This window comes from Battus philenor, unplaced genomic scaffold (assembly GCF_028537555.1).
Source record: "Battus philenor isolate CCGP_79_NKW_IND1 unplaced genomic scaffold, ilBatPhil1.0.hap1 SCAF_7, whole genome shotgun sequence".
Lineage (NCBI taxonomy): Eukaryota > Metazoa > Arthropoda > Insecta > Lepidoptera > Papilionidae > Battus > Battus philenor.
The window spans coordinates 6,672,587-6,698,652 of record NW_027181737.1 but is presented as its reverse complement, the minus strand read 5'-3'; the positions used below and the strand labels follow the sequence as shown (position 1 = coordinate 6,698,652).

The 26,066-nt window shown below is 30.9% G+C and overlaps 4 protein-coding genes across 4 annotated transcripts; 3 read left to right on the top strand and 1 right to left on the bottom strand.

Annotated features, from left to right (window-relative positions):
• Positions 1-768: 768 nt before the first annotated feature.
• On the top strand, positions 769-4,163 carry LOC137931089 (antichymotrypsin-2-like). Its single transcript, XM_068774487.1, has 9 exons — positions 769-856; positions 1,208-1,311; positions 1,567-1,710; positions 1,839-2,036; positions 2,218-2,316; positions 2,481-2,621; positions 3,123-3,332; positions 3,412-3,553; positions 3,828-4,163. The coding sequence occupies exons 1-9, from the start codon at positions 832-834 to the stop codon at positions 3,950-3,952; spliced, it is 1,188 nt and encodes a 395-aa protein (XP_068630588.1). The 5' UTR covers positions 769-831; the 3' UTR covers positions 3,953-4,163.
• Positions 4,164-7,331: 3,168 nt separating this feature from the next.
• LOC137931088 (antichymotrypsin-2-like) lies at positions 7,332-11,895 on the bottom strand. Its single transcript, XM_068774486.1, has 9 exons — positions 11,800-11,895; positions 10,959-11,068; positions 10,174-10,317; positions 9,513-9,716; positions 9,039-9,137; positions 8,810-8,950; positions 8,476-8,685; positions 7,612-7,756; positions 7,332-7,490 (listed from the first exon to the last, which is right to left on the bottom strand). Exons 1-9 carry the CDS (start codon positions 11,813-11,815, stop codon positions 7,366-7,368), a joined length of 1,194 nt encoding a protein of 397 aa, XP_068630587.1. The 5' UTR covers positions 11,816-11,895; the 3' UTR covers positions 7,332-7,365.
• An 84-nt stretch (positions 11,896-11,979) lies between these two features.
• Positions 11,980-15,929, top strand: LOC137931090 (antichymotrypsin-2-like). Its single transcript, XM_068774488.1, has 10 exons — positions 11,980-12,124; positions 12,195-12,244; positions 12,376-12,476; positions 12,676-12,819; positions 13,044-13,241; positions 13,512-13,610; positions 13,775-13,915; positions 14,511-14,720; positions 14,800-14,941; positions 15,230-15,929. Exons 2-10 carry the CDS (start codon positions 12,226-12,228, stop codon positions 15,352-15,354), a joined length of 1,179 nt encoding a protein of 392 aa, XP_068630589.1. The 5' UTR covers positions 11,980-12,124; positions 12,195-12,225; the 3' UTR covers positions 15,355-15,929.
• Positions 15,930-20,900: 4,971 nt separating this feature from the next.
• On the top strand, positions 20,901-24,207 carry LOC137931153 (antichymotrypsin-2-like). The gene is made up of 8 exons (XM_068774554.1): positions 20,901-20,919; positions 21,616-21,731; positions 21,858-22,055; positions 22,295-22,393; positions 22,561-22,701; positions 22,850-23,056; positions 23,136-23,277; positions 23,612-24,207. Exons 1-8 carry the CDS (start codon positions 20,901-20,903, stop codon positions 23,740-23,742), a joined length of 1,053 nt encoding a protein of 350 aa, XP_068630655.1. The 3' UTR covers positions 23,743-24,207.
• Positions 24,208-26,066: the final 1,859 nt, after the last annotated feature.

Genomic DNA, 26,066 nt, shown 5'->3' with positions numbered 1-26,066 from the left:
TATTAAAGAACATGGGTTTTCAGTATAAGCCTATCCAGAAGAATAAATATAATTTTAATTTCGTCGAGAATTTTACAACAATATAGATTTTAAGTGTAAAGTTTTATAAATAACGAGAAACACTATTTTTAAGATGAAAAAAAAAAATGCTGTTAATTATATTTATTAGTCTAAGTCGAAGATTCAGCGAATGCTTTTAACATCACAAATACGTTAAGTTATTACACGTATGTTAGTAAATAAATAATTATGTAAATAATAATATTACAATCATTTTTTAAAATACCAGTGGACGGAGCACATCGATCGTGCAACAGATAGTCGTGGGGCCTAAAGGTTATCGAGTGGGGACAACGAGCCACGAGGTTTTCGACAAAATGCTCTGTGCTATCAAAAACGTAGATAAAGACATCGATTTTATTTATTTGACATAATTAAAACGCAGCGATAAAGTTTGCAGCTTATTTTTATATAAATAACATACACATATAGGTGCTTAAATCAAATCTCAATAAATTGGATCAAATTGGATAAGATATAATAGCAAAATATTAAAGCCTTAATTTATGATTATTCTTGCCTTCTTTGCGCTGAATAAATATATACTTGAATGGTAAATCCCGTCTCCAAGCAAAGAATTTATTTATAGAATTAGTAAACAATGTAAAAACGTGATGTAATCGCCGGTTCTTTTTCCTCTCCGTATAGTCAAATCGTTGAAAAAAAAAACGATTCGTGGAAGCGATAGTTAAGTTTTTGTCAATATAACCTTGATATTTATGATGGACAACGAACTGTTTAGTATAGATCGACTAACGCAAGCGACGACACATGAATATGGCGGTCTACTATTGCCGTGAGTTTTATGTTATAGTTAACATTTGAAAATACCTATGTTCGTATAGTATTAGTGACAAATAAATCTGTTTCGATTCGATATATTTACAGTCTCTTAATGAAACTTTCAATAAATTAATAAGTAAATTAAATCAAGCTATATTATGTTTAAAAAAAGAACTTTCCACAGAACTCAGAGATGTGTCTGATAAAAATATCTACGATTTTTGATTTGCTTTATTCGTATTATAAATACTGGTTACCTGTCGCATATTTTTGTACATAGGTGTTAATACAGATGTTATAAATATAGAATGTTAATTTACGTACTTAATTATTAAATCGTGACAGTAATAATTATATCTTATAGTGTTCCTTTCAATTGTTGTTGGATTGGCGAGTTGCAACGATGGAACTGCACCAGCGAAACTATTTACTGATGAAAATAACAAATTGTTTGTTAAATTATTTCCCGTGAGTATTTTTCTAATGCAAACATTTGCTGTACGTATATTCATACTATTATATTTTGATGTAATATAATAAAACTTTATGTAAAATTATCGTATTCATATAAATGTGAGGATGTTAAATAGATTATGTTTAGTATTATTTTTAATTTATTACTGCTGTTAGAAGGATTGTTGTTCAAAGCTTATTTTGCTTAATTTGAAGAATGGTTATTATGATTGATTATTAATAAAGTCATGTTGTCTTTTCTATTTGCAGGACGTTGCTAAAAATGAAGTAAATAAGAATTTTGCCTTGTCTCCGCTTTCTGTATTAACCACTCTGTCTCAACTCGCCCTTGCTTCGGAAGGAAATAGTCATGAAGAACTTCTTAATGCCATTGGGACATCTGATGATCAATCAGTTAGTATGAACAAGTCGTGTTCTTATTCGACGTTAAATTTAAATATCTTGAGAAACGTGTCGAGAATATAAAAACAATTTTATTCATATTAAAAGATGAACCGAATTTAGTTAATTTATCTTTTCAGATTGAATCGGTTTTTGCATACAAAGATACTAGATTGCGTTCACTTAAGGGACTTATTTCTGCCAACAAGATTTACGTCGACAAGCATTATATTATTAACCATGAATTCGCTAAATTGTCGAATAAAGTTTTTCAATCAGACGTACAAAACATTGACTTTACGAACATCGAACATGCAGCTAAAGATATTAATACCTGGGTAAATATAAATTTTTAGTACTTGGATGATATATTTTTTTAATATATGTCTACCAGTTTATCTAACGAAAACCAAGTGGAGTTTATAAGGGAGTATTTAGAGATATATGAGCATATTCAATAACATATTAATTTCAAGCTTGTAATAATTGTTTTTACTTAAAACGATAATTTTTTTTCAGGTAAAAGAAGAAACTAACGATAACATGGAAGATATTGTAAGCGCAAATACCTTATCCGCAAATTCCAAGTTACTACTCGCGAGCGTAAATTACTTTAAGGTACATTGCGTTAAATAATATCAGTGCCACGTAGAATTCACTAAATTATCAATCGAGAAACCTTTCATATTGTACATAAAAGAGTTTGTGTCATTTATATATGCCTGTCCGAGCAATGTTTTGTAATAAGAAAGGACTATTTTAATAATTCCGTTTTTTTTCAGGGAATGTGGAAAAATTCGTTCCATCCCGGCCACACAACTAATCAAAATTTCCGCGTTTCATCTGAAAAAAATAATTCAGTTCCATATATGTACAGAAAAAGTGATTATAATTATAAGCATAATATGGATCTCAAAGCGAAGGTATGCTAGGTAATTTTTTAAACATGTGAATTTGGTCCTTACACATAATTAGATGACTAAGAATGAGACTAATATAAAGCTACTTCCGCTATGTAGCAGTAGTCGTGCATTGAAGTGCACCGCCCGCCAGCCCGCTGATAAATGCGCGTGCGGCAAACAATGCGAAACAAAACTACCACCGCTAATTTATTCTATACGTGTTTCATCCCTCCACGGGGCATCTTCAGGAGTGTTAAGTTATATCGACCAGTGCCAAACACTGAGTCGCCACTCGGTGTTTGGTATTTCATTGCACGACTAGTGCTGCATAGCGGACGTAGCTATATATTAGTCTCTTTCTTAGTTAGGATGGACTTCCGCAAGATAACGCCTGAATCTATTAGATAGACAGATTTGCAGAGGTGTGTTAGTGATGTCGTCCAAACCATTTTCGATTTCTTCTCCACCAAAATTGTACGATGGTAAAAATGTGGTTTAATGCTTTCAATAAATAATATGCAGATTTTAGAGATACCTTATGAAGATGAAGATACATCATTTTTCCTAATACTCCCCGACGAAGTTTATGGAATTAGTGACGTAGTGGAAAAAGTTAAAGACAAGGATGTTTTACAAAAAGCTTTGAACAACCTAGAGTTAACGCACACAAAAGTTTATATTCCGAAGTTTAAGTTGGAATCAACAATCAGCTTGAAAGAGTTTCTACCAAGTGTAAGTAATATTATATTCCGAATAAAACTAACACGTGCTGGAAATCATTATAAATGCTTGAGGATCTGTGTTTCTTCAGATTGGAGTTGAAAAAGTTTTTACTTCGGGTAACGCTAAACTAGATAAACTAGTAAAAGAATCAAACGATTTCGTTCTAAGTGATGCAGTACAGAAAGTCTTCGTAGAAATTGGCGAAGAAGGAGTAGAACAAACCTTATTTGGTAAGGATGTTTATTAATATTTATATGATGATAAATCTATGTTGCATATTTAATGTTACTGCCGTAATAGCAATTAACATCTGGTTTAGCTTTGTTGAATTATAGTGATGATTGTCAAGTATCAATTTTTATTGAAATAAATTCAAATCAATGTTGTTATTGAGTAAGAACTCAAAGATCGACGGTTAGGTTATTAGATAATTATAACATTTATGATCTACGTACGAGCGAAAATATTTAATTTTATTTTTAAATTAATTTATTTATTTTACAGAATTCGAACCTCCATATATATCAGGATTTGTACCTACTTTTAATATATTTTTCGCCGATCACCCGTTCATGTTTTTGGTGAGAACAGGACAGGATATACTTCTTGCCGGTGTTTACTACTCCTAAAATTAATTCATTAAAATTTCAGATGAATTTAAATATCAACCATATTTAAACAATCAATTGTTAAAAAGTGTGTATTAAATGTGAATGTAAAGTGTTTAATTTAAAATGGTTACCTACACGGTTTTGTTAAAAGTTGTTTTCCTAACATATGTAAAGTAAATTTGTGGCAAAACACATTATTTGATAAATAAAGAAGTCAAAAACAGTAATAATGAGTTTAGATTATTAAACCTTGATTCAAATATAATATTAAGTCTTGCAAGAATTTCAACATAATTCTTTAATATTCGAAGAAAGTTCTTTAGGAGTTTTGCTTTACTTCTGCACAACTGGATCGGTCGATGACTTCTACAAATTGTTATGTAAAATCCTTATTAATTTTTCATTAATATAAAATTATCAACAAAATGTGACAGTTAAAGTAGTTATGTAAAATATAGGTAACACATGTTTTTTCCGACTTGTGTCTATTAAGAGTTTTTAATTTGTTCCAGCATGATTTGCGTTGAAAACATTAAATGTAATAATTGTTTAACCTGGATGTTAATTAAAATGCCGTTCAATGATATTATTTCATTTGTTAATTTTGAAAATTTTAATTAAGGGCTGTGAAAATATAAAAATAAAGTGGTTATTTTATTTAATTAAATCGAATATGTTAGTGAATATGGATATGCGAATAGTTATTATTACTCAAAATAAAAATGTTTTCGATTCATTTGACATAAACTTGGATAACTTAGAACTTTTTACCCCGGCTTTATTTTTTAACAGTTTTCTATTTACAGTTAAGTGCGGGAAGCATTTTAAAAATTACAGCACCGATCTTAAACTTCAAATCTAGAGGTATCAAATTGTCATTCTGGAATAATTGCTCATCACTTAAAGTTCAATTGATATAAGTCACTTAAGCAATTTGTAGCCAACTAGACTAGACTGTAGAGTGTCCTTTCGTTGTAAAGTGAACTTAAGCGCTAGCTTAGCTATTTAAATTTGAACAAAAATAGCAGTTCAAAAATAGCATCGTCAGAGGTACAGTATGCTGAAAATGTAACCCTTTTTTTTCTGCAGAAAAACTTACATTTACTAGCGGAAATGATTTATGCAACTGCGATTAATGATCACAATACATCTTAAGTTTACTCAGACATAAAATTCAAGTTTCTAAGAGACAATTACAGCAATAAAATAACATGTAAATAGCATTTTTGATAAATGGATAGATATAAATGTTTCTTGTTCTCCGATTTTCTTGTTTCCAAACTCGCTGCTGTATTAAAATATTAAAATAGCAGTGAAGTAGGACATCATTCATCATTCCCAATAATTGTTTCTTTGTGTATTTTTATAATGTATACACATATATTTATAAGAATAAAACAAAAACATGTTATTAACATTAATAATTTAGCTTTATTTGTGTAACTGACTGGAGAAGTCTTGAAACTGTAACTAGCCATCATGCTTTGAGACTGTTAACTTAAAAATTGATTTCTGTGTTGAAAAGGATAACTTAAAAAGGTATGCTGAATAAATATACTCCAGAAAATAAACGTTAAAAACGTCAAAAATCGTCACCAAGCTAAGAGATTATTAAAAAAAAGGAAAAAGGTGTGTATTAAATGGTGGTTATTCTTCTTCGCGTGATTAATACGTGAAATAAAAAAAAATCTATAAAAACAGTTATAACGATGTTTTTAATACATATATATTGACATTAACAAACGCGGACCCTGTGTATATGATGGATTGCAACTGTCAGTTAAATGTTAGTTAAATACATCTACTCGTATATATCTCCGTGGCGAAAGAAACTTTCCGAAATGAATATCAAATATGACTTTTAAATTAATATGTCCACAGACAGAGCCAAATTAGATTAAATAAAAGCTCTAGGCTTCCTTATACGAGGCCCCTCGTCCTCTCACTGTCAATTTTGTCAGCTATGTGTCAGGTATTAAATAATATACTATTATATTCAATTTTATTGATAAATATACAGTCAATACGTTAATGATTACACCAAATTTAATTCGAATAATTATTAATTACTTGTAATAGAATACTCTATTATTTTGAAAACAGTCCATGGATAAGCTCAGATAACCTAGAGAAGCTAATAGTTGTCGGAAACGAAGAGGGTAGAAGGGCCAGAGGACTCACTGGACCGATTCAACTTTAAGAGCAGGCAATACCACCGAATACGGATTTTTAAAACTTTCACAAAATAGAATAGGCTATGAAAAGACGGTAGCAAAATCTGACGTGCTGAATTATAAATATTTTTTTTATAAACTAATACAACGTTTTTCATAATTACTTGCGTACTTTGTTTGCAAGAATATATATAACTTCAGAATTCCTGTAATATCTTTGTATATGCTTAAGTTCCTTTAGGTATGTTACTATACCATATACGAACCTAAACATTGTCTGTCACAAACTCTATTCAGGTATATATGTGCAACTATTTAAAAAAACAACCTAAATTTATGGTTTCTCTCAAAAGAAATCTCAGTCAAGACTCAAAAATATTAGTTAAATACTATAGATTTCTTTCAAATATTTTATTTTTTATGAATTATGATGAAAAATAGGAAACACATTTAAAAAAAAATACTTTGGGCTCTTGTCGTATTCTTTTATATAACAAGACAGCTTAACCGGCGGTTGATTGAAATTAGGTACAAACATGGATAGGTATCGTTCGTTTTCTGAAAATCGAATTTATGTTTATTAATCGAACATTTGAAAATATGTTATGAAACCTATAAATAGTAACACAAAATTACATCTCGTCATTTACGTATGAAATTTCGAAAACCTGAATAGTACGACGTTAACTGTTAAAAAGGTGTTTCTATCGGTAATCTATTGCATTCGTTTCAGGGTTGAAGACAATAATATTATTATTTTTTACTTTATTCCTAATTAATATCGTTTGTATTATAATTACAAAAGGACTGCGCTCGATTTGACTGTTCTGAACCCTTGATAGGTTATAAGTGCAAGAGGCAAGGTTTAAAAATGAATGTTTCTTAAACGCATCATTCGTCTTATAGCAGTATCAAATTTATTCTTTTACACCAAAGATTTTTATTTTATTTAAAAATTTTCTTCCAAAATCAATAAATTATCAAAACTCGTTCACCTAAGTTTGTTCTTCCATTTTCACCTGCACATCATTTCAAAATCTGCGTGAAAAACTTCTCTTACACAAGTTTATCTTAGACTTTATTAGTTTGTAAATATTTTACTTAACGTGTGTATTTAAACTGGGTTTAGTCAGCTTGAGTCTCGTAGCAAGAAAGACAAGATACACTTCTAAATAAATCCCATACTAGTTTTATTGATAAAATAAAAGTTTAGATATTTTATAAAATTTTATTTCTTAATGGAATTTTTATAAAACATTACGGGTAAAAGACGCCGTTGAACAAAACGATTTTTCCAGTCCTTAATAAGAACACAAACGGATGATCTGCAGTGAATACTATGGATCTGGATATATATGCAACCGCAGATATTACCCCAAAGCCTGAAATTTAAAAAAAATATTTATATTATTCTATGAAAATATACCTCAAAAAGATAGAGTTAGCTGAACATAGTTTTTTTCGTTAGTCAAAACGTCTATGATTTTTTTTAAATATGCTTACTGTTTGCTGCCGCGGCTTCAGCCCCTTCTTCATTTATTTCAATGAAAGCCTTTTGGATCGCATCGCTGATATACAAATCTTTTTCATCTTTGATTAGTTTAGTCAAATTGGCCTTAGACGGTTCAAAAATTTCATTCACACCAACCTAAAAGAATTGGTTAAAATACCTATACTGCAATCATTTTATATAAATCGAGTTTGCAATAATTTAATATATAGTATTATTATTAATATATAAATACATATATATATATATATATATATATATATATATATATATATCGGTATTGAAATATACAGTTATTACCAAAAAGAAAATATAATGAACTAATAAGAAGGTAGGCAAAAAAGTTCGTACACATTTTAAATGAAAATTTGAAACATGTACTTCCAAGGTTTCTTTACAAGTATTTGATAACTTTTGCCATCTTGTGATTGTGATAAAAAAAGTCACGTGTAGTTTTGGCAGTCCGCTTGTCTTGATATTTATTTGATAGTTCTTAAAAAAATTCTGAAGAGACCGAAACAGGTGAAAATCATTTGGTGCTATCTAGAAATCCAAATCGATGGTTCTGCCTGGAAAATGAAGGTAATAAAAACAATGCTCTTCCAATCAAATCATTCACAACATCATTTTATTGCGAGTTATCCCGGGCGTTGCTACGGTCTATGAAGCCTCACTGATCTTATCTTTCTTTGATTTCAAAATTCCTCTATTGAAAACGCTTAAACCAATTTTGTGCTACAATCCAAAAGTACCTAGATATAAAAAGTACAGGCAAAGAGATTTTATTACAAGTGTATACATACTATTGGCGAAATACTTTTTTTCGCAGAATTCTTAGAAAAATTGTGATTACTCACTTTTGAAAGAACTTCTTTTAAGTCTGTCTTAGTTTCAATCTTAAATTTGGGAATGTAAGCCTCTACTTCATGCTGATACATGTTTTGTATAGCATTTTCTAATACTGACGGATCCTTCAATTTATTCACCAATTCAGTTATACCTTCAATCTCATTTGGAAGAATTATGTAGAAGGCAGATTCGTCACCTTCATAAGGTATTTCTAATAACTGAAATAAAAAAAAATTAAAAACACCATTTCACGCCGGTATTCCTTGAATTTTAGGTAAATATTTTCAGGAAATATTATAAAAGTAAAGAAAGATATCAGTTTTCAGAATTAAAAAATCGTACCTGAGCATCAAGTGATTCACTACTACTATACAAGTAATCTCCTCTTCTATACATGGTCGGCACTTGAATAGTTCTACCTCGGGTTACGTGGAAATCGCTGTCACGTGTTAAGACTTTTTGGAAAGGATATTTCCATGTACCCTAGATAAATAAAAGACAATAAAAAACTAAATTTAAACACGATGTAAAATAAATGAAAACATTTTTTACGAATCTCAACCATACAAACCTTAAAATAGATTGCGTTAACAAGTACTGCTCTAGTGTCCACTGTTAGGGTGTTCGGGTCTACTAAATTTTTGATACGATGATTTGTTTGATCTTCGACCTAAAATGTTAACAAAAGATTAAACAAATGCAAACACATTACAGGGGAAATAAATTAGACGAAATAGTAACAAATGTGGAAAAGGTAACAGTAAAATATTTTTAAATTGTACGAAAGATGCACTTGTGGGCCTGATAGTAACCCATATAAAATAAAAAGAATGGTTTTTGGGCTTCATAAAGACTTATTTTAGTTAACTTATTCCAACAAAATTACTTGTACAATGGTTTATTATTCCATTTATTCAGAAAACGAAAACGTCGAAACAAAATATAAATTAACCATCAAATTCCGTTTTATATATTTTCTCTTCCATATATTTGTCCTTTCAACATTCATAATAATGTTTAGCCCGCTATTTTTTTTAATACTCACCCAAGCATTAATTTCGGCAGCGGTTTGTTTATTATCTATAAAATCAACGTTTTTAACATCCGATTGGAAAGTCCCCCTTGATACAGCTGCATATTCGTCATTAAGAGCATATCCATCAGCAATGTAGATTTTGCTTGCCATTTTTAAATCGATCCCTTTTACTGATCGAAGTTTGGAGTTCATGTATTGGAAAATTGACTTGGTCTGTAATTTTAAGCAAGTTTTTGCCTTAAATAAACATTTTAAGTTATTTAAGCTAGTTTCAAAATAAATCAACAGAAATTTAAAAAAAAAATATAAACGCTCATACCATGTAATATAGAAATTGTATTTATAATGTATTTTTCTTGTGTGTTTATGATATTACAACATTGTAATGTTTCTCTACTTGATTGATTGAAATGAAATTATCTATGCGATGTAACATCTGAAACTTATTTAATACAAGAAATAATTACACTCTAATATTAGTATTGTAATTATATAGTTGAAGAACTTTATTACGGAGATTCCTTATACTACGAGACGTCTAAAAAGCGATAACAAACATATGCCGTACACGTAAAGAGTTCTTTATGCGTGGAAGACTCTTTGTTTAAATTAAAGTTTTAAGAATAGTCAGTACTTAAACTTATTACTTAAGTTAAATATAACCACTCACAGTTTGGTCATCCGGCGATCCAATGGCTCTGAGAAGTTCATCGTGAGTGTTTCCATCAGAAGCCAGAGAAAGTTGTGCTAAAGGCGTCAGCACAGAAAATGCCGATAAAACAAAACTCTTGCTGGGATTTTTTAGTGCAATTTCCTAAAATCCAAACCAAAATAAAAATCATAAGTTTAAAAATAAGTTAAGTACAATTGTACGAGGCAAAAAGGTTGGATGGTGACCGCCTCCAGCCGGTCCTATTAGCAGTCCACAGGGGATATCTATGTTCATCAGTGGATGTCCTGCGGCTGAAACGATGAACAATGCTCAGTTTGCAATTCTTTACTATTTCCGATTGTTACTAGTATATGATGCTAAAGGAGTTTATGAAGGAATTGTATTTGCTTTTTAGTAATTATTTTAAAAGTTGTGTCAAAGCATATTCATTAAATAACTTGTATATTATTTATTAGAAACTTATCTCTACAAAGGTTTTAATGTTAAAAATTTTAATATATAAAATTTTACTGTAAAAAAATACTAAATTGTATTTGTTTTTAGTATTTATATTAAAATTTGTGTCAAAGCATGTATTTTTAAGTACTTCTGATTAAATAACGTTTAAATAATTTATTGGCAACTTATCTATGCGAATATTTTTATCACCATTATAAAATGGTTTTCCTAATATGGGTTCTCTGCAGCAGTTATTAACTTTTATTGATAGTACTTTCGTTACAGAATAGTAACAGTTTATTTGTACTCTGCATGTAATATCATACAAAATCCACAAAACTTACTGAAAACATTTTAGCTGTAAATTTGTCGTTCCCCGATGACAGAAGGGCCGCGTCCCTAGTCTCGTCTTCACAATTTGCCATTGCTACAACGGCTAGTATCGTCACTGCACCTATTTAAAATATACAACATTTAAGTACTTTTGGTGTTTTTAGCTCCTAACAACCATTTTTACTTTGTTGCTCTTAATTTTATTTGTAATAATTTTAAGAACGTTAAACGTTAGTATGTTATGCGATAAGAGTATCAATGATTATTGTGAAATATTATAAATAAAACTATTATTTACCGGTTTAAAAAAAACCTATTTAGTCCTAGGTCAATTACTTATATGAAACCGGTCCACGAACATGGAATGCAAGCTCTGGCCAATTTATGTCTCTTACTGTTTGAGATTTTCAATCTCATTTGAGGCAGGAGTAGTGATTGTATATATTAATCGTTTATGAAGTGACATATTGCGGTGATTTGTAGTATTTCATTCTGCCTCTAAAAACAATGTCACATTTTTACGTGATCTCTTTATAAATTATTCTTGGTCCAACTTATACGATAAAAATAATCACATAAGTATATTAAAAAAGCTAATCTCGTATTACTTACCTTACAAAACATTAAAATTTACAATAACTTATCTTAATAGATAACGTATACTAGATCTTTATGCCAAACTAGTTTAACGAATAATAAAGAAGGATAAATTAAAAATAACATTACTTTCCTTGGGATCTCAATTACCTTATGACGCCTTCTTATTAAAAAGATTTTTGGACGTATGTTATAATAATAAACATTTATTATATTTCCTTAAAGAACTCTAATATAATAAATAAAATCACTCACATAAAATACGCCCCATGTTTGTAGCTGCTACTTGAGCGCTGGCTTGAAACGTACTAATTTGTCGTAATTTGATGTTTGATTTATAAGTCAAGTTTTTGTTGCACAAACTTCATAATGTTATCTCAGACTAAATAAGGGGTCATCACGACGTATCACCCAACTAACCGAGACAAGAAATTCGTGTTTTGAATGTTTATTTTTAAGAAATAAAGTGGTTTAACAAGCTGTGCAAATAAAATATGAAGTTTCCAGCGAAAAACTTGAATAGAATCAAAAACGTGTGACGTAAATGGCTGTTCCTTTTCCTGTTTGCTTGGACAAAAAGGTGATATTGTTTTTTTCGCAATTTGCCGTTAATATTTATAATGACCAATGTTCTTAACTGTTTAGTATAGATCGACACACGCAAGTGACAGTACTCCGAAAATGACGGTCCTCTACTGCCGTGAGTCTCTTTTATAGTATCATAATAAACAATTTTTAAAGAGTACTTTTAAAAGTTTTATTTTTAAAACAATTCCATTTCATAAATAATCTTACATTCTCAAATAACAGGTTTATTAATTTTTCTTTCAGTGTTTCTAATTGGTATTGGAATGGTAATTTTTGGTGATGGAGCAACACCTGCGCAGCAGCTTACTGATGAAAATATTAAATTGTTAGCAAAAGTATTTCCCGTAAGTTTCGTTATACGCAACAAATGTATGTATTACTTGAATGAAAAGGTCAATTTTATAATTAAATGAAGGCATTTCATAATATTTCAATTTTACCTTTTGTTGTCTTGTGTATTCGTGCAATTTTTTTTTGTAAAACAAATAATGAAACCTTGTAATATTTGACGGTTGCTGTCTAATTAATCTTCGTGTATTTCAGGAAATTTCTAAAAATGATGTAAACAAGAGTTTCGCTTTGTCTCCATTTTCTGTAATGACTCCTCTCGCACAACTCGCACTAGCTTCTGAAGGAAAAAGTCATAAAGAACTCCTTAACGCCATTGGAATGCCCGACGATCAATCCGTAAGTTAGGATCATTTAACTTTTTTATCCGGTAGACGTAGCGTGGGTATGCTCCCCTCGGAGGACTGTCGACAAAGTCAAGGTCGCGGGATCGTAGCGATCTTAGTGGGACGCCTTGGGTGTCAATTGTTTGACATGATCGTGAAGTTATTTTTTAAAGTTATGTTATTAAAAAGATGAACTAATTATACATAAGTATTATTGTAAGCAATTGTCTTTTTCAGATTGAATCAGTTTTCGCCTACGCTGATACCAGATTTCGTTCGCTAAAAGGACTTACTTATGCCAATAAGGTTTACGTCGACAAACATTATACTATTAACCAAGAATTTTCTAAATTGTCAAAAAAAGTATTTCATTCAGACGTACAAAATATTGACTTTTCGAAAAGTGAACAGTCGACGGAAGAAATTAATGCCTGGGTAAATAACTATTTTTAATTATCCTAGGACTATTTTCCTAAACTTACAAGACTTTAAAATATAAGATATGATTTTAACCAATTACTTTAATCGTTTCAATGTGTATAAATAAAGGATATTAAAATAATCTATTTACTTGAAAAATAAATTAAATGTGTGAAAGAGACTACGCGTAATAATGCATAAACGGCAACATCATGTTCTCAAGTATAATTTTGGCTCTTGTAAATTTATAATTTTAAATTTTAAATTTATTTGAAATTATTTTAGGTGACAGAAGAAACTAACGACAATGTTGAAGATATTGTAAGCGCAAATACTTTATCCGAAAATTCAAAGTTACTACTCGTGAGCGTAGATTACTTTAAGGTAAATTACGTTAAATATTATCAGTGCCACGAAGAATTCACTAAATTATCAATCGAGAAACGTTTTATATTGTACATAAAAAGTTTTTGTTATTTACATATGCTTGTCCGAACAATGTTTTGTAATAAATAAGGACTATTTAATAAATAATTCATTTTTTTCAGGGAATGTGGAAAAACTCGTTCCATCCTGGCCACACAATTAATCTAAACTTTCGCGTTTCATCTGAAAAAAATAATTCAGTCCCATATATGTACAGAAAAAGTGATTATAATTATAAGCATAATATGGATCTCAAAGCGAAGGTAAACTTTATAATTTTTTGAACATTAAAATTTGATCACTATGTATATATGGATGGATAGATATATGCGGAGGTGCAGTGACGTAGTTCGAAGATTGGCTAGTCTAAAATAATCAATGGGCAGGGTACGTTACTCGTGTAGCGGACTGCCATTGGAGCTGGGGATGCTGGTGTGGCGACCACAAGCTGGTAGCGCGGCGTTAGTCGCCCACCACTAGCTGGACCGACAACATAGTTAAAAAAGCGGTAAGTTACTGGATGCGGGCAGTACAAGACCGGTCATCGTAGCGATCTTTGTGGAAGTCTTAAATCTTGCAGTGGGCATCTAAAAGCTGACATAAATGATAATAATATAACAAATGCAGATTATTCATTCTAACTCATCTTTTAATGTTAAGACTTAAATATGTAATTGAATATTATCACTTGCTACTGGATCACCCATGACGTAGACATCTAGCCTGTATTTTTTTCCGCTAGATTTAGATGATAATATTTCACTCTACTGGAAATGTCCAAACATTTTCGGTTTCATTTTATTCGCAATCGTACGACAGTAAAAATGTGGTTTAATGCCTTCAATATATAATATGCAGATTTTAGAGATACCTTATGAAGATGAAAAGACATCATTTTTCCTAATACTCCCTGACGAAGTTTATGGAATTACTGACGTAGTGGAAAAAGTTAAAGACAAGGATGTTTTACAAAAAGCTTTGAACAACCTAGAGTTGACGCTCACGAAAGTTTATATTCCGAAGTTTAAATTGGAATCAACAATCAACTTGAAAGAGTTTCTACCAAGTGTAAGTAATATTATGTTCATAATAAAACTAACACGTGCTGGAAATCATTATAAATGTTTGAGAATCTGTGTATCTTCAGATTGGAGTTGAAAAAGTTTTTGTTGCGGAAGACGCCAAGCTAAACAAACTGGTGAAAGAGTCAAACGACTTCACTCTAAGTGATGCAGTTCAGAAAGTCTTCATAGAAATTAGTGAAGAAGGAGTAGAACAAACCTTATTTGGTAAGGATTTTTGATTTATATTTATATGATGATCACAAATCTATGTCGCATATGTAGTGTTATTACCGTAATAGTTGTTTTTAACAGAAATATAGCCATGAACATCTGGTTTAGCTTTGTTAAATTATAGTAATGACAGTCATGAATTAATTTTTGTTAAATAAATTCCAATCAATGTTATTATTGAGAAAGACCTTAGAGATCGACGGTTAGGTTATTAGATAATATTTAAATTTATGATCTTCGGACTTCGATTTATATTTTTAAATAAATATATTTCTTTTACAGAATTCGAACCTCCATATTACCCAGGATTCGTGCCTAATTTTAATATATTTTTCGCTGATCACCCGTTCATGTTTTTGGTGAGAACAGGACAGGATATACTTCTTGCCGGTGTTTACTACTCCTAAAATTAATTCATTAAAATTCTATATGAATTTAAATATCAACTCTATTTATACAATCAATTGTTAAAAAGTGTGTATTAAATGTGAATGTAAAGTGTTTAATTAAAAATGGTAGTTTACAAAGATTTGTTGAGAGTTGTTTTCCTAACTAATTATGCTTAGCAAATGTAAACCATTCATAAAATAAGCTTGTGGCAGAACAAATTGATAATTCGAAAAAGGTAAATAAAGAAGTCAAAATAGAGTAATTATGAGTTAAGATTATTATTATATTACGATTCAAACTTACTAATAAGTCTTGCAATATTTTAGACAAAAAATTTTTCGATTGGAAGAAAGTCCTTAAAGAGTTTTGCTTTACTTCTGCGCAACTGGGTCGGTTGATTGCATCTCAAAATTGTCATGTAAAATCCTAATTTGTTTGTCATTAATATAAAAATATCAACAAAATGTACCAGTTAATATAGTTATGTATAATATATGTACAATATATATATTTTCCGAATTGTATCCATTAAGAGTTTTCAATTTGTTCGATCATGATTTGCGTTGCAAACTGTTGATGCTATGATTATATAACCTGGATGTTAATTAAAATGCCGTCCATTGAATTTAATTTAATCATTTGGTAATTTTTAAATTTTTAACAAAGGGGTATGAAAATATAAATATAAATGGATTTTTTTACACTTCATTAAATGTTGTAGAGTGAACTTTAGCGCTAGCTTAGCTATTTAAATTTGATCGAAACAGTTCAAAATGGTCATCATCAAAAGTACAGTATGATAAAGACGAAACTAGTTTCTTCCAGCAGAAAAGCCTATATTTACCGGCGGAAATGATTAATGTCACTGCGACTAATGATCACAATATATGTCAAGTTTACTCGAACATAAAATTCAAGTTTCTGAAAAATAATTACAGCAACTTGAATGAATAGAAATAAATGTTTCTTGTTCTACAATTTTCATATTTCCGAACTCGCTGCTGTATTAAGATATTAAAATAGCAGCCAAGTAGGACATATCATTACCAATAATTGTTCCTTTGTGTGTCTTTATAATGTATACACATATAATCACAAGAATACAACAAAAAGATGTTATTAACAATGAGAATTTTACTAAATTTGTATAACTGACCACAGAAAAGCCTTGCAAACCACAGCATGTAACTAGCCAACATGGTTTGAGACTGATAACTTAAAAATTGATTCTTTTATTAAAAAGGACAATTGAAAAATGTATGCTGAACAAATATACTCCTAAAAAGTAACTACCTACTACTAAAAACTAAAAAGTAGTCACCGAGCAAATAGACTTATATATTAAATGGCGAATTTTTCCTGTTTGTATGATTTATGCGTAAAAAAAAAAACAATTGATACAAAACAGTGATAATGATGTTATTAATACAGATTGACAAAAAGAAGCGCTGATCCTACATTTATGACAGATTATATTTATCCGAAATCATCCTATGTAGTTGACGGGTAAAGCTGAAAAAAAAATCATACCGTTGAAAACCTGTTTAATTAAATTTGGTAAATACTTCACATATGCCACATTTCATTGTCAAAGATTCCAGATCCTATTCTAAATTACTGAAGATAATTTCACTGTTAACGAAATTTCTGTAAAAAAGATAGCACATCTGATACTTTTGATGGAAGAGAAGTAGGATAAATACTTAATAATATAACTTGAATAACAATGAACTATGTCAGAATAAAGAAAATCTTAGAGGAAAATACAAACCTTATAAATAAATGAAACAATGTAGCATTGAAATGAAAATAATACTTTCCGTTGGAGAACCTGCCCACCAGAATTCATGAAGAATCACATTTAGAAATAATTGTAGTAAACGAATAAGTCAAGGAATAGACAGAACAAAAGATAATGATAGAAAGTACATCAGATTTCGGCATCGTAAGGTTTTAACTAAAAGGAAAAGTGGCTCATATCGCCTATGTACCAACTTTCGAAAATTTTATAAGAAAGTTATCGATGACCGCTTTCCTCTACCACTTATAGAGGACCAAATTCATAAGAAGCAAAACTATTCATATTGTTGGACTTAAAGAACTGATTCTTGCAACGTATGTACTTGTAGATAGCAGAAAGTTTACCTGTTTGTCACACCTCCATGACAATACGAATTTATGAAAATGCCCTTCTATCTCTGTACGGCTCCATCAGTACTCGAAAGATTTATTAATAATATTTTTCAAGATATGATAGCAAATGGCACGATATTAAAACTAATAGTAGTAGTAGTAGTAAACACCTAGATGACCCGATTATACTTGCCAAATACAATGAGGTGCAGATAATTAACCTGTATAAACTGTTCAACAGCGCCGCAGACTATGGTGTGATTTTAAATTGGAAGAAGAAAAAGAAACGTGTATTAAATGTAGGAATTTTTTATGCAACTCACCTGTACTCCACATTAAAAGTCTTGGATTTTAAACAGAGCTACACACGGTTGTCTGCATTGATGGCTATGGCGCTATTTTGAAGTAAAAAAAGTCCGAAAGGTAACCAGTACCACCCTGCGTATTTCATAAACCGGAAAACTTTAAGCTCTGAAAGAAATTGTCATAGAATATTGAAATTTCAGCAATTGCAGAGGCTGTCAAAAAATTCTAGTTTACTTTCGCGGAAAAAAATTTAAGATTGTAACCGATTTTGCTACTCTGACTAAAACATTGGAAGAGAAGGACTTACCTCCACGCATTACTCGCTGGGCTCTCCTGTTATAAAAATACGATTATTCGATTGAGCACAGATTGAGAACGAGAATAATGCATGCAGTTGCCTTAAGTACATATCTCATCTGTCTGATACTGACCGAAACTATAATAAAACTTACGAAGGCACAAGAAGATGATCCACACCTCACACTACCGAAAAGTACTTTGGAAAGAGAAATAATTGACAACTTCACAATGGAAAATGGTATTGTTTGCAAGGAAAAAGGTGGTATAAGACTCTTCGTGGTTCCGAAGAAAATGGAATTTGAAATTATCATGAAATTTCATATGAAAGGACATTTGGTATTAAAAAATGGGGTATTAATAAACCGAGAGTATATTATTGAAAATGTGAAACAAAAGGAAAGAAGAATAATAGAAAACTGTGTTGAACGCGTACTAATAAATTACAAGAAGGGTAAAAAAGAAGGATTCTAACATCCACCAGCTAAAGGTGATGTACCGCTTTCGACATATCATCTTGATCACCTTGGCCTGTTGACATCAACCAGTAAAAATTACAAGTAAATGTATCTTGACTGTTGTTGATGGATTGACTAAATTCAAATGGATCTATCCGGTGAAGATTTTATCATGTGCCCTTGGGTAAATTTCAATCACCTCAAATAATAATTTCAGTTCATAATGCAGTATTTACAAGGCCGTTACTGAGAGGTTGACCTGTGGTGACAAATGGAGCACACGCCTCAATTAATAATTGGTGTATTAAGTAAGTTAATTGCAGATGATCCAACTAAATGGTATCGGAAAGTCTCAAACGTTCAACGCTGCATACAAGACTCGTACCAAAGAAGTATTGGAATGATTCAATTCGAGTAATTGTTTAGTATTTAAATTAAAAAATTAAAAAGATGAGATTACGAACTTAAGAGAAGAGGAGAAGATTCGAGAATTTAGTGAGAAAATAGATATTTTACGTTCCAAAGCCAAAGAATCAATATAAAAAGAAAATTTGAAGGATTAAAACAGAAAAACGAAGCTACACAGTATAAAGTGGGTAACCTAGTCATAATTAAAAATTCTCAATCGGCGCAGAGCAGTAAACTTTATCCAAAATTTTTAGGTCCCTGTGAAAAAACAAAGAAGAATCGTCACGATAGATACAATGTTAAGAAAATTGGAAAAAGCGAGAGTCCCAATTACACTTTTAGTTCGGAAGATTTGATGTAACCCTGGGCCAGCTCAGAAGATAATTCATCTGGGTCAGATGAATACCAGGATGGCCGTGAAGATTTAAGGTAAAATGACTTTTAGGACATTATTTACTTATATTTATAATATATTCTGTGAAATTGTCAAATAATAAAAGCGGTGGTCCCGAACACAAGTCTAATTTATTCTTAGGAGTATAATTAGAAGTTTAGATAAGAAATATATACTATATATATTTCTAGTGACATTACATTGTATTGACGGATAAACGTCAAGAAAGTAGTGACAAATATGGTTCCTTCATCGAGTAATAAGCGAATAAAAACTTAAAAACAATTTAATCTTTGATCTACACAGCCCTCCTAGTATTCATCTAATCCAGATAAATCATTTTCAAAGCTGGGCCAGGGTTTTGTCGGGCGTGGGTCCCAGAACTAGAAGTATATTGGGGACCCTCGCCGTTATCAATTTTCTTTACACTGCATCTATCGACTCGATTCTTATTTGTTCTTTCAAAGGGATCTGAGAATTTTACTGATTTATTACTGATTTGCGCAAATTTGGTTCTTTTAATGGCGACCAGGTCACCCACATTGTATTGTGTAGCCTATTTTCTTTTCCTGTTCCATTATTTTTTTTAATATTTTTTGGATTGATTCTTTGGCTTTGGAACATAACTCGCATGGATTTTATACAGCGTTGAACGTTTGACACTTTCCAATACCATTTAGTTGGATAAATTGCACTTAACTTGCTCAAAAAGCCAATCATTAATTGATATGGTGTGTTACACTTGGCCTTGTATATGCTGCATTATAGTCTGAAATTATTATTTGAGGTGATCGAAATTTATCCAACGGCTCGTAATTTGATAAAGTCTTCACCTGATCCATGTGAATTTAATTAATTAATTTCAGAAAGAATTAGATATACTTGTAATTTTTACTGGTTGATGTTAAAGGGCCAAAATGATCGATGTGACGTGTCGAAAGTGGTACATCATCTTTATCGAGTGAATGTATACTTTTTATACAAGTCTTGTGATTTATAGTATGATTTCAAGAGCTATCTACTACTCTTCGTTTCTTTTATTTCATATTTTCAATAGTACGCTATCGGTTTATTAATTACTTAGTTTTTTAAAACCAAAAGCGATAAAGCTTGCAGCCTATTTTTATATAATTGGCACACATGTGGGTTCTTAGATCAAATCTTAATGAATTGGATCAAATTGGATAAGATATATATTGATATAAAAAGAAAATACATTAAGTAGTATATTAACACAAAAATTGTCATATTGACAAAAAAATTATTGTTGTTATAAATATTAAAATAACAATTTATGATTATTCTTGCCTTCCTGCGTGCACTGAATAAATATATACTTGAATGGTAAATTCCGTCTCCAAGCAAAGAAATCATTTACAGAATTAGTAAACAATGTAAAAAACGTGATAAAATCGCTGGTTCTTTTTCCTCTCCATATAACCATATCGTTGAATAAAAACAATTCTCGGAAGCGATAGTTAAGTATTTGTCAATATAACCTTGATATTTATGATGGACAACGAACTGTTTAGTTTAGATCGACTAACGTAAGCGACGACACATGAAGATGACGGTCCACTATTGCCGTGAGTCCTATGTTATGTTAATAGTTAAAAATACATATGTTCGTATACAATTAGCGACAAAGAAATCTGATTCTATAACTTTACAGTCTCTGAAAATAAACTTTCGATAAATATGCACACGAGCTATATTGTGTATAGAAAAAGAACTTTCCACAGAATTCGGAGATGTGTTTGATAATAAATGTGGGCGATTTTTTATTTTCTTAATTCGTATTATGAATATTAGTTACCGGTCGCATCTATTTGTATATAATTTAATTGTGTTAATAAAAACGTCATAAAAATAGAATGTTAATTTGCGTACTGCATTATGGAATCGTGACAGTAATAATTTTATTTTATAGTGCTCCTTTTAATTGTTGTTGGAATCGCGAGTTGCAACGATGGCACTGCACCAGCGCTACTTTTTACTGATGAAAATAACAAATTATTTGTTAAAATATTTCCCGTGAGTATTTTTGTAATGTAAAACATTTGCTGTACGAGTATTCCATACTTTTATTTTTTTTGATGGAAAGAAATAAAATTTTGAGTAAAATTGTCGTATCCATATGTGAAGACATTTAATAGACTATGTTTAGTATTATTTTTAATTTCTTGCTTATTTTGCTTAATTTAAAGAATGGATGCTGTGATCGGTTATTAAAGTCATATTCTCTGTATTTGCAGGACGTTGCTAAAAATGAAGTAAATAAGAGTTTTGCCTTGTCTCCGCTTTCTGTATTAACCACTCTGTCTCAACTCCCCTTGCTTCGGAAGGAAGTAGTCATGAAGAACTTCTTGATGTCATTGGAACGTCTGATGATCAATCAGTTAGTATAGGCATATCGTGTTCTGATTTAAAGTTGAAGTAAAATATCTTGAGCAACGTGTCGAGAATTTAAAAACAATTTCATTCATATTAAAAACTGAACCAAAGCTAGTTAATTTCTTTTCAGATTGAATCAGTTTTTGCATACAAAGATACTAGATTGCGCTCACTTAAGGGACTTATTTCTGCCAACAAGATTTACGTCGACAAGCATTATACTATTAACCATGAATTCGCTAAATTGTCGAATAAAGTTTTTCAATCAGACGTACAAAACATTGACTTTACGAACATCGAACAGGCAGCCAAAGAAATTAACACATGGGTAAATATAAATTTTTAGTACTTGGACGATATTTTTTTTAATTAATTTTTATATCAGCCAGTTTATTTAGCGATAAATACTGATATAGTTTTGTAAAATATTAAGCATTTGTTATTATCTAGAAAACTAAGTGGAATTAATTAGGGAGTATAAATACTTAGAGATTTATTAGCACATTCAATAATAAATTAATTTCAAGCTTGCAATAATTATTTTTATTTAATACGATTTTTTTTCAGGTAAAAGATGAAACTAACGATAACATCGAAGATATTGTAAGGGCAAATAACTTACCCGCAAATTCAAAGTTACTACTCGCGAGCGTAAATTACTTTAAGGTATATTGCGGTAAATAATATCAGTGCAACGTAGAATTCACTAAATTATCAATCGAGAAACCTTTCACAATGTATATAAAAAAGTTTGTGTCATTTATGTATGTTAGTTCGAGTAATGTTTAGTAATAAGGAAGGACTTTTTTGTAAATAATTCCTTCTTCTTTCAGGCAACGTGGAAAAATTCGTTCAATCCTAGCCTCACATTTAATCTCAATTTTCGCGTTTCATCTGAAAAAAATACTTCGGTTCCATTTATGTACAGAAAAAGTGATTATAATTATAAGCATAATGTGGATCTTAAAGCGAAGGTATGATACATAATTTTTAAAACATTAAAATTTGATTTTTATGTATATATAAATAGATAGATAGATCCGCAGAAGTATGTTAGTGATGTCGTCCAAACCATGTTTAGTGGTGAAATGTGGTTTAATGCCTTCTTTATATAATATGCAGGTTTTAGAGATACCTTGTGAAGATGAGACATCATTTTTCCTAATACTACCAGACGAAGTTTATGGAATTAGAGACGTAGTGGAAAAAGTTAAAGACAAGGATGTTTTACAAAAAGCTTTGAACAACCTAGAGTTTACGCTCACGAAAGTTTATATTCCGAAGTTTAAATTGGAATCAACAATCAATTTGAAAGAGTTTCTACCAAGTGTAAGTAATATTATGTTCATAATAAAACTAACACGTGCAGGTAACCATTATGTATGTTTAAGAATCTGTGTATCTTCAGATTGGAGTTGAAAAAGTTTTTGTTTCGGGAGACGCTAAGCTAGATAAACTAGTGAAAGAGTCAAACGACTTCACTCTAAGTAATGCAGTTCAGAAAGTCTTCATAGAAATTAGTGAAGAAGGAGTAGAACAAACCTTATTAGGTAAGGATTTTTATTTATATTTGTATGATGACGATAAATCTATGTCGCATATGTGATATTATTACTGTAATAATTGTTTTTGACAAAAATATAGCAATGAACATCTAGTTTTTTTGTTATTTTTTCTTTGTTAAATTATAGTAATGACTGTCATGTATCAATTTTTGTTGAAGTAAATTCAAATCAATGTTGTTATTAGGTAAGAACTGAGAGATCGACGGTTAGATAATAACCTAACCGTCGATCCGAAACGAAGATAATATTTTTATTAATAATCTTCCGACGAGAGAAATACTTTTAATTATTTTTTTAAATAAATAAATTTCTTTTACAGAATTCGAACCTCCATATTTAGATGGATCGGAACCCAGTTTTTATACATTTTTCGCCGATCACCCGTTCATGTTTTTGGTGAGAACAGGACAGGATATACTTCTTGCCGGTGTTTACTACTCCCAAAATTAATTATTAAAATTCTTGTGAATTTAAATATCAACCACTCTATTGTTAAAAATTGTACATTAAATGTGCAAAGTTTTTAAATCAAAATAGTTGCTTACACGGTTATGTTAAGAGTTGTTTTCCTAATAAATTATGCTTAGCAAATGTAAATTATACATATAGTGAAGTTGTGGCAGAACAAATTAATAATTCGAGAAACATAAATAAACAAGTCAAAATAGAGGAATTATGAGTTTAAATTATTAAAGCCTGATTCAAATTTAATAATAAATTTTGCAATATTTTCGACACTATTCTTTAATATTGGAAGAAAGTTCTTTAAGAGTTTTGCGCAACTGGATCGGTTGATTGCTTCTGCAAATTGTCATGTTAATTCCTAATTATTTTTTTTTTATTGTATAAAAAATATAGTTACGTAAAATATAGGTAGCAAATGTTTTTTCCGAATTGTATCCATTTAGTTTTCAAATTGTTCGAGCATGATTTGCGTTGAAAATAGTTGATGTTATGATTATACAACCTGGATGTTAATTAAAATGCCGTTCATTTATAATATTTTAATCATTTTTTAATTTTTTAAATTTTAATTAAGGGTTGGGAAAATAAAAAATAAAATGATTTTTTAATATTTCATTAAATCCAATATGTTAATGAATATCGATATACGAATACTTATTATTACTCAAAATAAAAATGTTTTAGATTCATTTGCTATAAATTTGGATAGCTTAGAACTATTTATCCTAGCGTTATATTAAAATCTAATTAAGCTCGGCGAAGACTGAACCCTAAACAGTCGTACGGACGCGGAGTCACCCAGCGTCCGTAAAACGCGCCTAATGGCCCTAGCCATACCTAACTAATTCCCTAAGGAACCCACGTTGGAATGAGGAGGCGTGGGGAGCGGGCAGGCCGCCAGATGTTGACCGAACACATGGCTCGGGTGGGGCTTGCTTCTTGACTTGGCACGACGAAGGAGCTGTCTGGACCGAAGCTACAGGAGCAGCGCAGTCTACGACCGATCACAGACTGAATGTGCGTTCACTGCCGGTTTCTCAGGGACGACCTTAGACGTTCTCTAACAGTTAGAAACAATAGTCTGCGTCAACTACTAAGGGAGGCGGGGAAGTCCGGAGACACTTCCAACACTCCAAATGCCGAGCGTAGCGAATCCTTGCGCGGGGGAACAGGATTTGACGGGCAGCAGAGAGGGTGGCGGAAAAGTCCGTAGACAATTCCGCACTTTCAAATGCTGCGCAGGAATTCCTTGCACCGGGGTGCAAGACAGCAAACCTAATTGCAAGTCAGCAATACGGGAGACGCGAAAGTCGGGAGACACGTCCGAACGCTCCTAGCGCTGAACTCGCAATGCGTCAGTCCTAGGATAATAAAAAATAGTTATTTACCCAGCCATTAATTTCTACCATTGACTGTACACTTTTAGAAAAGTCAATATTTTGTATGATTGAATGAAATACTTTTTTGACAATTTAGAAAATTCTTGGTTAATAGTATAATGTTCGTCGACGTAAACTTTATTGGCATAAGTAAGTCCTTTTAGCGAACGAAATCTGGTATCAGTGTATGCGAAAACTGATTCAATCTAAAAAAGACAATTGCTTATAATAATACATAAGTATTATTATAAGTATAATTAGTACATCTTTTTAATAACATAAATTATATATAACGTAAAAAAAAAACTTCACGATCATATCAGCCAATAGACGCCCAAGGCCTCCCACTAAGATCGCTACGATCCCGCGACCTTGACTTTGTCGTCAGTCCTCCGAGGGGAGCATACCCACGCTACGTCTACCGGATAAAAAAGTTAAATGATCCTAACTTACGGATTGATCGTCGGGCATTCCAATGGCGTTAAGGAGTTCTTTATGACTTTTTCCTTCAGAAGCAAGTGCGAGATGTGCGAGAGGAGTCATTACAGAAAATGGAGACAAAGCGAAACTCTTGTTTACATAATTTTTAGAAATTTCCTGAAATACACTAAGATTAATTAGACAGCAACCGTCAAATATTACAAGGTTTAAGGATTATTTGTTTTACAAAAAATATTTGCACCAATACACAAGATGCCAAAAGCTAAAATTGAAATATTATGAAATACTTTCATTTAATTATAAAATTGACCTTTTTAATTTAAGGAATACATACATTTGTTGCGTATGAGGGAATTTATGGGAAATAATAACAATTTAATATTTTCATCAGTAAGCTGCTGCGCAGGTGTTGCTCCATCACCACAAATTACCATTCCAATACCAATTAGAAACACTGAAAGAAAAATTAATAAACCTGTTATTTGAGAA

Bases quoted from the DNA above. Each gene is read 5' to 3' on its own strand.
- LOC137931089 (XM_068774487.1), top strand. From the start codon at position 832: ATGAATATGGCGGTCTACTATTGCC. The intron at 1,711-1,838 runs GTTAGTATGAAC...TTATCTTTTCAG, and splicing joins GGACATCTGATGATCAATCA to ATTGAATCGGTTTTTGCATA. The intron at 2,037-2,217 runs GTAAATATAAAT...ATTTTTTTTCAG, and splicing joins CTAAAGATATTAATACCTGG to GTAAAAGAAGAAACTAACGA.
- LOC137931088 (XM_068774486.1), bottom strand. The intron at 9,138-9,512 runs GTGAGTATTAAA...TTAACATTTTAG, and splicing joins CTGCCGAAATTAATGCTTGG to GTCGAAGATCAAACAAATCA. The intron at 7,491-7,611 runs GTAAGCATATTT...TTTAAATTTCAG, and splicing joins TGAAGCCGCGGCAGCAAACA to GCTTTGGGGTAATATCTGCG.
- LOC137931090 (XM_068774488.1), top strand. The intron at 12,477-12,675 runs GTAAGTTTCGTT...CGTGTATTTCAG, and splicing joins TGTTAGCAAAAGTATTTCCC to GAAATTTCTAAAAATGATGT. The intron at 14,942-15,229 runs GTAAGGATTTTT...TTTCTTTTACAG, and splicing joins AGTAGAACAAACCTTATTTG to AATTCGAACCTCCATATTAC.
- LOC137931153 (XM_068774554.1), top strand. The intron at 22,056-22,294 runs GTAAATATAAAT...ATTTTTTTTCAG, and splicing joins CCAAAGAAATTAACACATGG to GTAAAAGATGAAACTAACGA. The intron at 22,702-22,849 runs GTATGATACATA...TATAATATGCAG, and splicing joins ATGTGGATCTTAAAGCGAAG to GTTTTAGAGATACCTTGTGA.